General features: G+C 53.2%; 2 protein-coding genes across 2 annotated transcripts in view; one reads left to right on the top strand and one right to left on the bottom strand.

The window, feature by feature from the left end:
- The window catches only part of FGF18 (fibroblast growth factor 18), a 33,969-nt gene extending 23,884 nt beyond the window's left edge, over positions 1–10,085 (bottom strand). Inside the window, exons 1-2 of the mRNA XM_036847790.1 lie at positions 9,918–10,085; positions 9,710–9,746 (exon numbers count right to left, since the gene is read on the bottom strand). Of these exons, the coding sequence (XP_036703685.1) occupies positions 9,710–9,746; positions 9,918–9,949 (69 nt within the window). The 5' untranslated portion in view covers positions 9,950–10,085. The remainder of the gene's footprint in view (positions 1–9,709; positions 9,747–9,917) is intronic.
- Positions 9,971–10,830, top strand: LOC118892553 (collagen alpha-1(I) chain-like). The gene has a single exon (XM_036847304.1). It carries the CDS (start codon positions 9,994–9,996, stop codon positions 10,828–10,830), a length of 837 nt encoding a protein of 278 aa, XP_036703199.1. The 5' UTR covers positions 9,971–9,993.
- Positions 10,831–16,171: the final 5,341 nt, after the last annotated feature.

Genomic DNA, 16,171 nt, shown 5'->3' with positions numbered 1-16,171 from the left:
CCTGCAGCCTGGCTGAGAACCCTGTTACCCCCCAGGGGGACCCACCCCTTCTCTGAGGGGCTTGCGCTCTGGTGGAAATATTCACTCCCTGATCCAGGAATTGCACAGGGGGGCTGCAAGGGCCCAACGGGTCCAACTGTCCCCCGAGATCCCATCACGGACGTGGTGCTTAGCGGGACAGAGCCCGCCACCTTCCGCCTGCAGTCTCAGGCTCCAGTGCACGAGGTGAGGGGTTTTCCTGCTCCCAAATCTGCCTGGCTCCCCACTACCCATTGCACAGCGCCCGCATGTGGTCCCTTACCATCCAGCCCCCGCCTAGCTTCCAAGCCTCCTCTCTTAGGCACCTTGGGGGGAAACTACCGTGCGATGAAAAGAGGTTGGGGTGAGCCCCACTCCAACCCCAGGGCCAGCTTCCAGACGTCAACCCAGGTTCCCCCTCCCGCCGGGGAATCCAATAGCCACAGTTGCTCCCTCTGACCGAAGGTTTCAACCTCACCCATCCACCCCTGGCTCTGAAGTCATGTCTGAAGTGGCTTCCTATTTCTTCCTGGGCCCGCCTCACACCAACATCTGCCACATCACACATCACCTAATACACACGTTACATCAGCACACCCACACCACACACATCCAACAATAGCACTCACTGACCTCGGGTGTGACCTGGCTCCACCCCAAAATCACCAACTTACTTGATTTCTTTAACCCTCAGTTTTCTCATCAGCAGAATGAGATTGTTTACAATTATTTATCTCAGAAAAACATAAGTAAGAAGAGCCACTTTTTTTTTTTTCTTTTTTCTTATTTTCTAAACAGTCACTACTTATGGAGCATGTTCTCCGTACTAAGAAGTACCTTAAGTAACTTATCTTACGTCATCCCCAGAGCAGCCCTATGAGTTGGTATGATTATTATCCCCATTTTACAGATGAGGAAACTGAGGCTCAGAGAGGTTACATTGCTTATCCAAAGGCACAAAATTGGTGCAAAAAAGAATCAAGATTCGAATCCAGCTCAGCCTAGAACCTCTGCTCCCCATCTCTTCACCCTCTCCTGCTCTATTCTCCCTTCTCTCTGTCACCCACCTCCTTTCCGCCATTCAGGAAAGTAATTGGCTCCGGCCACAAGCCATATGTGGGGCAGGGACTGAGGTGGAGGATTAAACATGAAAGGACTGAGGCCTTGAGCTCACCCCCTACCCAAGAGAGGAGGAAGGGGTCAGACTGCCCCTCCCGCCCAGGTACCATCCTCGAGGCTTCAGAGAATCCGCGCCCCTGTCTCCAGGCAGCCTGCCCAGAAAGGGAGGGTCTCCCTGGTCCCAGGAGAGGCAGCCCACAGACTTCCCGCCACATTCCACCACTGCCTGCCTCCCCCTCCAGAAGCAGCACTGGGGCCAGCCATGCCAAGGGCTTTCAGAGCTTCTCCAAATTCTGGATTCAAACCTGAGACCTGCACCCCATTCTAGGAGTGGCCCCTTGTAGAGTCAGCACCCCCTCCACCCTGAAATGCAGCTCCCAAACTCTTCCTCAAGAGCAAGCCTGGACTCAGGCCCAGGAGTTGATGCCAGTCATAGTGCTCCGTGGATTATTACTGTCGTTGAGCACAAAACTAACGCTGGCTCCCACTTAGTGGGCGTTCGCTCAGTGCCAGGGTCCAAGCTAAGCACTTTCCAGGCACTATCTCCTCGCTCCTCGCCGGACCTGGGCAGGTCAGAACGATTACCATCCCCATGATAAAGGGAGACACAGAGAGGCTAAGGGATTTGCCTAAGTTGTACAGAAACTGATGCAGCCAAGAACTGAACCCATCTCTGGCTCCGGAGTCCATCAGTTTCCCCTAGCTGACACCCCTGGACAGAAAGCGGAGGAGGGAGGCTGGGCCCACCCCTGAATCGGAGCTTGGTTCACTCAGACTGATGCCCCCAGTCACCACTTAGCCCCAGGTTCCTCCCCTCTCTTCTGTCACACTCCCCACATCCATCCCAGCCAGGGCAGAGTGATGCTCCAAACGGCCCTTCCCCACCCCCAACCTGTCCATTAAGCTCCTGGGGCTGTCAATGTATTGATTGGCAGGGCTGAGCCATCAGCATGGGAGGGGGGTGCTGCCACCCAAGGCGCTGACCGGGAGCTCCTCCTCCCCATACATCAGCCTGCTCTGTACAGATTGTCAATATGGGTGCCGCGGCCCGTCAACCCTGCAGCCAGCCTGAGGGAGGGGGCAGGACTCCTAAAGACCCATGCTCCCTTCTTTCCTCCTTTTCTCCTTCCTTCCAATCCCTCTCCCTTGAAGCCCCTGGGTGGGGAGAGGGGTCATGCATGTCAAAAAGGTAATAAACAAGCCCTTTATTCTGGTATTCAATGCCCACCATGGCCTTTTATATCACCCCCATTCCTGAACTTGATGCGCCAGCCATCCCAAACTGCTTGGAGTCCCCTGAGCACATCAAGCTGTTCCCTGCTCCATGTAGAAATGGTCCATGTGCCTGCAAAGGCTTTTTCACACACACACACACACACACACACACACACACACACACGCAGAGAGAGACGCTCAGAGTCTTCACCCAGCTTGTTCCTATTTCAAGATTCAAATGGCGCACCTTCCCAGGCAAGATCCTCCTGCCCTGAGTCTGGTTTCAGGGCCCTTCATCAGAATACCCTCTGCACCCTTGGGCCCCTGCCCCCTGCACAGATCCCTCAGATTTCTCTCAAATCCCTGAGGGCTGGGACAGGTCCTGAGCACCCCGTGCCCCACACCTGGTACAGGGTTGGGGGGCTCCATACAGATGCCCGGCCCTCAGAGAAGCTGTTCTCCCCACCCCTCCACTTGCTGACATTCATGCCGCATGCCAGGTCCGTGCCAGGTGCCACAGGGCCCATGGGATGGGCCAGGCCTCCTTTGACTTCCAGGAACCAGGAGCTGGCAGACAAGCAGGCCTCTAGGCACACCAGAGTCAAATGTATAACTGCAGCTCACAGTTACTCAGCACTTATAATGAGCCATGTGCTGGGCCAAGTGCTTCCCCCCAAGTGACCACAGTTCACCCCCTATAGCAACCCCAAGAGGGAGGGTCCATCCTGATGCCTATATTAAAGATGAACCACAGAGAAGCCGAGAATTCACTCAGTCATGCAGCTACCAAGTGGCCGAGGTGGGGTATGACCCAGGTGGGTTGCGTCCAGAGCCTGAGCCCCTATACATCCCTGTGAGCCCCAGCAGAGAACGCACTGGGTCACAGAGCAATGACAAAGTGCTAAGAGGTTCCAAGGCAGAGGGGGGATGGGGAGAGTGGTAAACAAAGCTGCCAAAGCACCTGCCATCTCTTCACAGGGATCATGGAGGAAAAGAGCTGAAGCCTTAGATGTCTTCTTCATCCCGCTCAAAACCCAGTCCAGGGCCAGCCATGTTTGCTGATTGCTAATGAGGAGCAGCACCATAATTGAATGCCTACTGCATACCAGGTCCAAGACATGGCTTCAATTAATCCTCCCAACAGGCCCTAGGAATGGTATTATTATTCCTATTTCTCAACTGACGAGGAGGTAGAGACTCAGAGAGGTTAAGGATCTTTCCCAAGGGCACACAGCCTGTGAGTGGTGCAATAAGGATAAAATTCAGACCTAAATCCAAGATCTATGCTCAGACTAGAGGGGGCCTGATGTCACCGATGCAAGAAGCACAGCCTTCCTAGCTTTCTTCAGCACACTGCAGCACGTTAACACACACACAGAGCATATAATTGATCAAGCAATTACTATTACTCAATTATTTACTGAGTGTCAACCACAGTGCTAGCTACTCTGTGTGCATTATCCTATTTAGTCCTCACCATAACCCTTAAGAAGTAGGTACCTTTCATTATCCCATTATACGGATGGGGAAAACCAAGGTGCAGAGGGTGGAAGGTTAAGAAATTTGCTGAACAGTTGCTCAGCAGCACAGATAGGATTCAAACCAAGGTCTCTCCTATGCCAAAGCCCACACATTCAAGCACCACAGAAGCCGCCTAGCTCACTTCACTGATACCCAGGTGGAGAAACTGAGGCACACAATGAGCCAGTGACAGAGCCAGGACTCCAACCCAGGCATCCTGAGAGTCTTCCTGCTCTGTGACCTATGGGGGGCTTGTCTTTGGCCCCATCCTTGGCATAGCAGCATTTTAAATGGGCCTGAGGCCTTATGCCGTTTAGATGTCGGAGCAAACAAAACCCAGTCATCTCCCAGGCCCTACCAGCAAGACTGACTAAAGCCTGAGGGGCCCGCTTACACACTGATGTTCCAGAACAAATCCCTACTGTCAGACCCAAGGTGCCAACAGCAGGCCTCAGCCCTTCTGGAGGCCCAGTGGCTCTCCTCCAGCCTGGGCCACACTGACAGGGCCCTTGGCATTGCCCTTCCCTAAGTGCTCAGCCATGGGTACTTGTGAGTAGGGAGGAAACCCAACCCAACACAAAATATGGGGCACACAGATGTTCATCAGACAACCCCGGCCCTCAGAAAGGAAACAACACCTTCCCTCTCCCCAGTCACCAGGAGGTGGCAGTGCCATGGGCGAGGGGAGCTTAATCCACTGACAGAGGGGTGGAACCAAGGGAGTCCTCCCAGAACAAGAGACACAGGGACTAAGTCTTGAAAGGCAGACAAGATTTCAGAGCCCTGGGTTCTGCACTCTCCATGCTCCACACCCTCAGGAAGTCGGAGCTGTTTTCTTGGTTGTTTTCTTCCCATTTTATGCGTGCAGAAGCTGAGACCCAGGAAGGTTAAGTAACTTGTTCAGGGTCACACAGCAAAGACAAGACAGAGCGATTCTTTGAACCAGCCTGGCAGATTCCAGAGCCTTTAAAGTGCTGTTTAATAAGCCTGGGTCCTAGAGCGGGCAAGCTAGAGTTGAATCCCACTCTGCCTCTCTTTCCTGCTGCGCAACCAAAGGCAGATTATTTCATGCCTCTGAGCCTCACTTTCTTCATCTGTAGAACTCCCTAACTCCAGGCTGGTTGTGAGGCACAGCCTAGATGCTGTGAGAAAGCGTTAGCCATGGAACGAGCCCGCAATAGCCGGCAGCAGCTACCAGTATAGTTGTTACCCTGATGGGCCTACACCCTGATTTCCCACACCAACCACTTCCCTGCTACAGGACGAGGTCAGAACCAAAAGATCCTGCTGAGGACAGAAAGTCTTCTCCCTTTCCCCATCCATCTCCCTTTGGGGGTCCAATGTGCCCTCTCAGCCACCCAGGGCTGGGAGGAGGCAACGCTGTGGCCCTGACACGCTGCTCAGAGCCTGCTGGACATTGGCTGCACCAACCACAAGAAATGTTCAAAATCCACCTCCTTGCCTCAGAGCAGGTGACACACCTGGGCTGCAGGAAGGCTGGCAGGGTGCCCCCATCTCCCTCCATGCTGGGAAAGAAGCTGGAAGGAGAGTGCTGAATCCTCCAGGCCCCGCTACACCCCCAAAAACATCCACCTCTGGCTCTGAAACCCTTTTACACCAGAACATTCCAGGAAGATCAGGGCCTGCCTGACACCGAGTCAGATGCCCTCAACCACAGAGACGCCCACCTGGACTCTGTGATCATCCCCTAATAAGGGATCCTATCAGGGGGATCCAACCGGATCTCTCACTAAGGGCCCCTAGCATGCCTCTTGAGACTCCATTTCCCCATCAGTATTCTTTCTGAACAACTGCAGTGTTTCTGAAAAAGTCTGCCTGGTGTGCTGGAAAGGATACAAGGTCTTGATTTCAGAGTCTTGGGTCTTAGCCATGGCCTTGAAAAATCCCTTCCCCGCTCTGTACCTCAGTTTCTCCATCTGTGAGGTAGGAATATGATAATGTTCCTCCTACTCCAGTCTCCCTTGTAGAATGGTAGAAAGGATGAAAGGAACTTCCTGATGCAAGAGCCACTTGGAAATTCATACAAGTAGCACTTTCTCACCAAACGCAGGTCACTTCTCCCCAGCCTTGGCTTCCCCCCTCCCGCCCCGCCCCCTCCCCTGTCCCCACCCCCATCAGGCTGCAGGATGCTCCCTACCTCTCAATGCTTCACAGCCTGGGACAGGAGGGGCGGGGCTGAAGGAACTCCTGTTTATCTGGCACTCTCCCTCTCTAGACTGGGAGCTCCTTGAGGCCAGGAACGGACTAGTCTTGTTCCAGGGGCAGCAAGAAGCAGGCTCCCAGCAAGTATTTGATGAACAAATACCTGACTGGATGGACGAATGGATGGATGAGGTGGCTTCTTCAAGAAATTAAAAGTACAATCCAATAGGACAGCATCCCATCCTCTTCAAGTCCCAAAGGACTCTGTCTCTGGCTTCCCCATCCTAGCAAGCTTGAAGAGAGGTTCTACACCTCACTGAAGAGGCCAGGCATGGGGGTGGTCAGCCTTAGAGAAGGCATGGAAGGAAACTTCCAAACTTGAGCAAGTGCGATGAGAGAGGAAGCAGCGCTGTGGGAGGGAGGGACCGAGGGGCCAGTGGAAGGCCCCCCTGCCCTGGCCCGCCTCACGCCTGGCCTGTCTGGGGAAGGCCAGGACCTAGCCGAGCCTGGCGGCAGGAACAATGTCAGGCAGGTGCCGGCCAAGCTGCGTGAAAGGCCCAGCCCGGTGTCATTGTCAGCGCTCAGCCAAGTGCAGAAAAGCAATTTACTGGTCACGCCGCTTGCTCCCCTTGGAAATTTTTAAAATTCTTCCGATTTGAGCTATCCACGGTGTCCCAAGTCGTGTGGAGAAGGGATTTTATTAAATTCCCAGCTTCCCGCTCCCAGGGTTGCCGGCAGGGGAGGGCGGGGCTCACCACATTGTCGGGGGGGGGGGGGCAGTGCGGGCAGTGTCTGGCATTGACTGTGTTCACAGAAATGTGGCTGGGGGCAAGGGGCCCATTTGGGGTCTGATGGCTGATGATGGATGGAAAGAGGGGAGGAGCCCAGAAACTCTGTTGCTAGGACTGGACCAGTTCCCCAAAACACGGAGGCGGGGGAAGGAAGGGCATAGGTGTACAGAGTTCCCCGCAGAGCAATGTGCTCCTGGGGGATGAGAATTCGCAAAACCTCTTCCACGCCTATCGTGTACCATTCATCCTCGGGGCCACCCATGTCACAAATGATGAAGTTAAGTCTCGCAGGGGTCTACATATAGGGAAAGATGGAGCTGGGGTTCAGGCGCAGTCCACAGGATGGCAAAGCCCTGAGCCCTTCCTACGGTGCAGGGAGCCTCCCCTGGGCCCTGCTCACCAAGGGCACTCTCATTACCACCCTCCAAATGCACCCTGTCCAGGAAGTAGCTGCTCTCCCGGTGTTGGCCCATCACCTCAGTGGGGAGCAGACTCCAGACTCCCGCAACTAGCACAAGGGTCCCACCCCTCATCTTTACCTCTAACGAACACTCCACCTTGTCCCTCGAGCATAAAGGAGGATGTGAGCCTGCCAACATTGTCTATAACTCCCCAGGGTAGCGTTGCTTTATCTTTCAGCAATCATGGGTGCTTTCAAAAATCTGTGGGGAGCTGAGAACCATCTCACATACACTGCATATATGGGCACCGTTTTGCACACAGTGTTTCAGGGACCACCCCTCCCCCATAATCCCATCCTTAGATATCCTAAGGGTGCATGGATCATGGGTTAAAAACATCAGTCAGTCCTAAGGCAGTTTGCAACGGGAAAGGCTGCAAAGGAAAGGGGAGGTGGGGGAGGGGGCGGGGAGAGGAGGCTCCCTCACCTGCTTGAAGGCATAACCCCAATGGACCGAACCCAGACGGCCCATCCAGCTTTCGCCTCCCGCCCCTCCCCCCCCACAGGCTGGCTCTAGCTCTGGCCAGGACGTGGAGGTGGGATGCAGAGTCCAGGTTCCCTCCCTCACATTCCGCCCCCCCCACCCCCTCCCCCCGAGAACACAAAGACCACACAGCAGCCCCTCCTGGGCCCCACTTCAAGGACCAAGAGGCAGCAGGCAACAAGAGGCCTGGGCAACAAAGTCTGAAACCAGTTCTCTACTTTATGCCCATTTCATCGTCCCCGGACCCAGGCTCAGCACTCAGGAAAAGAGTTCTCACCCAGGTCAGACAAGCAGTCCCCCGGGGTGACCCTGGGGCCTGCCCTCTGCTTGGGGACTCAGCTGCAAACCAAGCAGGCCATGCCTGGCACTGGCCTCTCTCTCTGACACCAGCCATTCCCCACCCTGCCCTCTGCAACCACACAGGGTCACATCTGCTTTGGCAAACGGCCAGTCTTAAGTTACTGACTCCAGTTGTATTGATTCAAGGAGTCACCGGGGACCCCAGCCTGGCCAACAGAAAGAAAGAACCCATCAGTCTGTCCATCCATCCTTCCAGCCCCCAGTCCCAACTAGTTGCCCTCACCTCAATGTCCATCCCGATGGTAACAGCTCTCTCTTAGGAGTGGGAGGGGAGATAAGCAGACTCACCACCACCACCGCCGCCGCCCTCCGCAACAGACCCGTGAGTCTCAACAGCACTCAACACACACACCTGGGAGAACCACCACTTTGCCTGCTCAGTGCTCTCTCTGGGCACCTCGGGAATCCGGAAAGCTAAGGCCCAAGCATCCTCTCGAACCCTATGAGGACACCTGCCTTCAACCCAGAGGGGGAAGGGGCAGATAATCTCTTTTGGCCCCAGCCCAGCTCTTCCTAGGGCGCCTCCGTCAGAGCACTAGGTGGTGGAGGGCTAGGGCAGCTGGCACTTCCTATTCCCTTTCCCTTTGCGCCCCCCCTCCAAGCTGAGGCAGCCTGGTCTGGTTCTAATCGGGGCTGAAGTCAGCTCCCTCAGTCCCTCTTCTCTTTCCCTCCCCCCGCCCCCCAACCCTTTTCCTTCATTTCCACGGCTTTGGAAGCCCCAGTGTTCCAACTGTCTGCGTGCCAAGACCTTCCCGAGTCTGAAAGCTGCTGAAGTAACAGATCAGATTTTAGCAAGTGCTTTCCAGGCTGAGCGCCAAGCCCTCTTCTGATTCAGGAGAGCGAGCGAGCGGGGAGCGAGGCGGGGAACCAGCTGAGGGCTGCACTACCTTGGGCAAGGGTGTGCGTTGCGGAGCGCGGCCCGTTCCGGAGCCGCCTCGCAGGCAGTGGTCCCTCGGCCCAGGCGCCCCACTCTGCTCGCTCTCACCCCAGTCTCCCCTCCTAGCACAACATCTCTCTCTCTCTCTCTCCCTCTCTCTCTGTCTTTCTCTCAATGCTGCAAACGCCTTTGAAACCACAGAGTAATTTACAACTGAAGCTTTCTCCCTGGACTCCAAATCCACTCGGTTGAAAGGAGCCTTTTTGTTTGGAAGAGCGAGCGGAGATGTTAAGGGACGGTTGGCAGAGAAAATCCCTACGTCCTGACTCCTCACCGGCTACGGGCCGGGCGGGGAGGCGGGGTGGGGTGGGGCGGGGGGCTGGGGGGGTTTTGGAGCCGGGCACATTGTAGCGGCTGAGGCCGCCGGCTCCGAGCATCTTCTCCCAGCCGAAGCCGACAGGGACCGTGGCAGCCCGCGCCAGCCTGAGTCCCGCAACAGAGCCCCTTGCCCTTGGCCGGTCCCCCGCCCGCGCTGGGCGCATTCGGAGCCACCCTTCCGCGCCCTGGGAACAGGTGCACTGGGCTCAGCGCCCAGGAGGGGTGGGGCACAGGGAGGGGGCGCGGCCCGGGGGAGGGGGGGTAGACACGTACCGGGAGACAGGGGCGGGTGGGGGGGAGGTCAGAGTCAGGAGCCCACGTACCTGTACCTGGAAGCACAGCAGCAGGAAGTGTAAACACCTGCGGGAGAGAGAGATGGAGAGGCAGTCAGTGGGAGTGGAGGGAGGGGAGCCCGCGTATAGACAGATACGCAGTCGGAAAGTCAGAAGAACGGCCGGGCGGGCAGACAGAGCCACAGGCACACGGACAGACATCCAGGCAGGGTGGGCAGCCCCGCACGCGGGCGCTTACAGGCAAGTGCAGGCGGAGGGCGCTGAATACATCGCTGGGCGGGGGGGGAGGCGGCGGCTCCTAGCCCAGCCTGCACATGTCCCCTTCGCGCGGCCGGGACCGGGCGCCTCCGCCGCCGCCGCCGCCGCCGCCGCCGCTGCTGCTGCTCCCTCCTCGCCGGCTGCTGCTGCTGCAGACTCTGCTGCTCCGGGGCGCTCCGCGGCGCGCCCTGCGGCATCAGCGCCCCGCGCGGCTCCTCCCGAGCGCTGCGCCCTCCGGGCTGGAGCGGGGTCTGCGGGGCGGCCGCCGCTGTGCAGGAGGCACCGGCCGGTGCGAGAAAGCTTGCTCACTGCCGGCCGGCCGGCCGTCCGGGCGTCTGCGGGAGGCTGGCTGCCCGGCTTACTCCAGGGGCAGCATGCGCGGCGGGGCTGGAAGCTGGGGCGCGCTCTCCAGGCGAGACGCGGGGCTGCGCGGGGCAAGGGGTCAGCGCTCCGGGGCCGGGGCGCGCGGCTGCAGCACGAACGCGTCACGGCCGCTCCGTCTGAGCGCCCGCCGGCTCATGTCTCCTCCTCCGCGTCTCTCCGGCCGTGCGCATCGCCACCTCCCACCACTGGCGGCGGCCGGGGCGTTTTCTACGCGCGGGCGGCGAGGGGGCGGGGGGCCGGGGGCGGGCCCGGGCCCGAGCCGGCACAATGAGGATGCGGGGCCCGGGGGCTCCCCCCTCGGGGCGCGGCCGGACGGGCGCTCAGCTAGCCTGGGTGCGCCGCGCCCACATCAAAGGCGGCCCTGCCTGCTTGCCTGCCTGCCGCAGCCTCTCCACTGCCTCCTCCTCCTTCTCCTGGCGGCTCCGGTTTGGAGGGAGGCGCTCAGACTCTCGGCGACGGGACCGGCAGCTCCGAAGGAGCAGAGCCAGCAGCTAGGCTGGAGCTGGTGAGCGCTCGAAGCCGTCGGAATTCTGCGCCTGGGCGCAATGACCCCGCGCCACGGCGCAAACGCTGCCGGAACTGGACAGGCTGCGGTCCCCAAGAACGCAGTTAGGTGCGGAACGTCCTTACTCTCCCACATTCGCTACTCGCACTCACACCCACCAGCGCTTGAGTGGGGAGCAGGGAAGGGGCGGGTCAGGCCCAGCCCTCGGGGCGGCTCCACTTAAGGGGGTCGCTTTTACCCGCTCTGTGAGTCCACGCAGGATCGTGGCATGTCCCAGGCGCCCTCTCGGACGGCTGGCCACCCTATGTGAGCCCCCTTTCAATCTCCGTCCCTGCCGTTGAGGGGAGGGGATCTCGAGGGCGTCTCTTAAGCACCCCCCTACCCCCACCGCCCCCCTTCCAGGGCTCCCGGGTCGGTTCCCGAGATCCCAGCTGGGCTCTCCGGTAGCTGAGCCAGCTTTGGAAACGCACGGCTGCCACCTAGCGTCCCCAAGGCTTCACTGCAGCCCAGCGCGGTCAGGCTATACAGGCCCGGGAGGAGCCAGCCAGGACTATGGTCAGCGACCACTCTAGGCCCTTTGCCGGCCTCCAGGCTGAGATTTGCCACTCTTTGCACACTAAGCAGTTTGACTCTTTTAACCAGGTCCCTTCTAAAGGCATCTCTTCTAATCCCCTCCGCCCCTTCAGAGGAATCACTCCTGTCCTTGCCACCAACCTCAAAATGTAGGTGTTCTTGTCACACATTAACTGTCTCACACTGTCTAGAGCTCCAGACAGCTGGGCTCTGCTTTGGCCTGATGCTAAGGGTTTGTCATAGAGGGAAAGAAACTGAACAAGCTCAAAAAGCAAAACTCAGGAATCCGGACTATTTGGTTAAAAACTTCCTGTGTCACTGGCTATGGCTGATATTCCCCATTTCACGTATAGTGAAACTGAGGTAGACACTGTCAAACAGTGCTACTTCCTAGAGTCATGGAATATGAACTATCAGCAATTGTTCCGATTATCAGGCTTCCCTGCAAGCTATTTTATTTAAGTTCCTTTCAAAGCTGAGGCTATCTTAAACAGCCTCTGTTTCAGCACTGGACACAAGTGCAGAAAACCTTTTCAAAGCTAGGTGCTGAGCGATGGAGAAAGTTCTTGTGTGAAGCGCTGGGCTGAATTTACTTAGACATTCTCATTGCCAGAACCGGCAAATCCCAAGACAGCATGCAATGCCCAACCACAAAACAGATATGCTTCCCTTGGGTCCTGTGACATCACCATGCTTGATCTTACTTTATAAAGACCTCTGACAGCCAAGTCAAGAGGTGGGTTTGGCCTACTACCTGCTGAAGTGGGGTGTTTGAAGTATCTCCTGGCTAATAATCAGACTTCCAATTTCCTGTACTGTTTCCTATTACTTTTGAATGAAATGGGTCCATAATTATTTATATTCTAAAATGCTTGCAATTTTTTTCAAGGCTCAGATAATGTTTATTTCACAAATAAAGCTATCACCCAAGTAAGATTCACCCAGAAGTCCTGTCAAGTGAAGTTCTTAGTAAGAGCATAAACTGAAGTTAGAGGTCCTGGATTTGAATATTGCCTCCAACATTTACTTATAAATTCCAGCAAGCTTCCAACAGTACCAGGTGTTAAGTTGCTGCGAGTTACCAAATGAGATCATTCAGTCTGGCTCACAATGAAGGCTCCAAAGATTTTAGCTATTATTAACAGTCCTAATTATGGTTTTCAGGTTATCACATTATCTTTTTCTTCACCATTTCATGAAGTAGGGAAGCAGGATCATTCTTAATTTACTGAAAAGAATCTGACTCTAAATCCTGTCATTTTAACATTCTTCCTTTCCATCGTTCACACCTGCAAACTTATTACCATACAGATGAATCTGAAATGAGCTTTTTCTATTCAAATTTGACATGTTCATATAGCACTTAATATGGGTCACTAATTTGGTAGTCACTTCTCACCAATTCAATCACTATTTATTGTGTCAGGCCCTGGGTGAAGACACACAAACCCCCTGCTTTGAAAAAGCATTTTACTTCTACTAAGGAAGATGGGCAATAAGCAAATAAGCCAAGAGATAAATTCAAGCTTATCGGCACTTTGAAGGAAAACAGCGGGATAGAGAACACCAATTAGCAGTACTTAGGCTAAGACCCAAAAGTGGGAGAGCCAGCCACACAAGGGAATATTCCAGGCAAAAGATGTCAATTGCCTGCAAGTGGGAAAATGCTAGGTGACAGGCAGGATTAGCCAAGAGTGGCGAGAGGGTGAAAACAGGCAATAGGTACCTGTCAGAAACCTTCAAAGGCCTTTTAAGGCACTATTTATGTACAATTTTTAAATGCTTGGAGTTTGACAAATGTTTTTACTTCTGTAAACACCTTTCTCAGGCAACCTCCCACCACACCCATCACTAGTCTCAAGTTACCATTAGTCTGCTGGCACTAGATTCTAGTTTCACAGAAATGGAACCATATAATATGTGCTCTTTTGTGTCTGGCTTCTTTTGCTCAGCATGTTTGAAATTCAGCCTCATCCCTTGTTGCTTTTATCATTGTTCCTATTTATTGCCAAGCAGTACTCAGTGTGGATATACCCATTTGTTTGGCAATTTATCAAAGGCTTTGAAACTAAGGGTCAAAATCCAGTTTTTTTTGGTTTTTTTTGTTTTTTTTTAATTTATGGCTGTGTTGGGTCTTCGTTTCTGTGCGAGGGCTTTCTCCAGTTGTGGCAAGTGGGGGCCACTCTTCATCGCGGTGCGCGGGCCTCTCACTATGGCGGCCTCTCCTGTTGTGGAGCACAGGCTCCAGACGCGCAGGCTCAGTAATTGTGGCTCACGGGCCCAGTTGCTCCGCGGCATGTGGGATCCTCCCGGACCAGGGCCCGAACCCGTGTGCCCTGCATTGGCAGGCAGATTCTCAACCACTGCGCCACCAGGGAAGCCCCTCCAGTTTGTTTTTAAAGCTTACTGCAGCTGGTAAGAATACATTGGAACGGTTTGACAGTGGCAGTAAGGAGGCCAGCAAAAAAGCTGTTACCAGTCCAGGCAAAAGTATGGTAGTTGGGGCCAGGTGGCTATGTGCTAGTTTGGTGTTGGGAGTCAGACACAACTACATTCAATTCCTAGCTCTCGGCTGGCAAATTCACAATTTCCTGAGCAAATTCTCATCTGTAAAATTCCTGGTTGTCTGAAGGGTAGCTGAGAATGTATGTTGACTGCTTCCCCAATGGAATGCAAGCCCTGGAGGGCAGTTACCGGTTTTGCTTGCTGATTAATCCTAAGCCTTAAATACATACTTTGGGACACAGTACTTAAATGTTTATAGATTCTTCCTACCTCATTTTCAAGTGAAAGTACACTAAAAGCACTGCAATCTGACACTCATTTTCCACCTCTCTCCAATCTTAAGAATCACAAAATTCAGGGAGTCTATAGAATACAAATATTTTAAAGATGAGAGAACCTCCAGCCTAAGTACATAGGACAAATGCAGCCTCAAGTCTTCAATAGGATGAAGTAGCTTAATCAGAAAAGTAGACACAAAGTAGCACAAAATCAGCTCTTGGAACTTTCAGATTAAAAAGGGATGTCTACTGCCAAGTTCAGGAGTCAAGGAGCAACTGGCTCTTCGTTAAGATCTGGCTAGAAGGTGGCCTTACACTTTCTGAAATAACTTTAACCCTGCATCTCCACAGTGCAGACTACTAACTAACCCTTAATAGGGTATTTTCTGTGACCCTCAACCTTTTCTCTTGGATAATTTCAAAGAAAAACACCCCCCCAGGCAATCTAAACATAACCTCCCCACCCCACCCCCATTATCCAGTTAATAGCTTCGGCAGGCAAGCTTTACACACCACTATAAACCTCATTTTATCATCATGTGCATGATCCGGTAATTTGTTGGACAGCCTGATCTGCTCTCCCCAAATGGCCTTACTTTATCAACCTATTTTGTCCTCTGGTTCAGGTTGAAGGTAACTCTGTTAAGTTCTCACCCACAACCTAACCATATGTGATAAAGATACTAAGATACCAAATGAAAAGAAGCTTCCTGCAGACAGCCGACAAGTGTGTCTCTGCCCTCCTAGTGCTCAAAACGTTCCTCTTGCTTTTCCAAAGGGTCTGATCTGATCATCCAGGTTAAGTCTGCTGAAAAATACTGGGTTCAGTATTAATGAGTATCACTCCCACCAGGGCTGTGGTCTCTAAACGCCATTCCTTTTATTTTTAAATAAGGAACCAGAGCTCCTTGGAAAAACGGATCATTCCAGGTCTAGAAAGAAAATCTGTTTATCTTGTTCAAGATAAGCCTGGAACATTCTGTCACACTAGAAAACAAAAACCTTCATATCAAAGACTACTTACTGGAGTCAGGGATGGTAGGAACAAGCTTGAAAAGGATTCCGTTGGCCAAAAAGATACAACACAGTGGATTGAAATACAAATATATAAAAATCTGAATTCAGTGGCCATCATTAAAAAGTCTACAAATAACAAATGCTGGAAAGGGTAGAGAAAAGGGAACCCTCCTACACTGTTGATGGGAATGTAAATTGGTGCAGCCACTATGGAAAAGTGTGGAGGTTCCGCAGAAAACTAAAGTTACCTGACAAAACTATAATTCAAAAAGATACATGCACCCCGATGTTCACAGCAGCACTATTCACAATAGCCAAGAAATGGAAGCAACCTAAACATTCATGAACAGATGAATGGATAAAGATGTGGTACATATATACAATGGAATACTACTCAGCCATAAAAAGAATGAAATAATGCCATTTGTAGCAACATGGATGGACCTAGAGATTATCATACTAAGTCAGAGAAAGACAAATACCATACGATATCACTTACATGTGGAATCTAAAATATGACACAAATGAACTTATTTACAAAACAGAAACAGGCTCACATAGAGAACAGACTTGTGGCTGCCGAGGGGGAGGGGGGAGGGGGGAGGGAAGGACAGAGAGTTTGGGATTAGCAGAGGTCAACTATTATATATAGGATGGATAAACAACAAGGTCCTACTGTATAGCACAGCAAACTATATTCAATATCCTGTGATAAACCAAATGGAAAAGAATAAAAAAGAATGTCTATGTGTATAACTGAGTCACTCTTATGTACAGCAGAGATTAACACACTGTAAATCAACTATACTTCAATTAAAAAAAAAATTTTTTTAAATACTGTAAGTTACCCAAAAAAAAAGAAAATCTGAATTCAGGACACTCACTTTTTACTTTCAGGAAGTCAGTGTCTTTAAAAGAGGAATTTCCTAAGTCACAAGCCTAGGAGTAGTTCAACTTTCAGATTACTACCAT

Source organism: Balaenoptera musculus, chromosome 3, assembly GCF_009873245.2.
Source record: "Balaenoptera musculus isolate JJ_BM4_2016_0621 chromosome 3, mBalMus1.pri.v3, whole genome shotgun sequence".
NCBI classification, from domain to species: Eukaryota; Metazoa; Chordata; class Mammalia; order Artiodactyla; family Balaenopteridae; genus Balaenoptera; species Balaenoptera musculus.
Note: the sequence above shows the minus strand (reverse complement) of the source record. Positions and strands in the feature narration are given on the sequence as shown.

What these genes read in the sequence shown, in the direction of transcription:
- LOC118892553 (XM_036847304.1), top strand. Translation starts at nt 9,994, where the DNA reads ATGTCCCCTTCGCGCGGCCGGGACCGGGCGCCTCCGCCGCCGCCGCCG.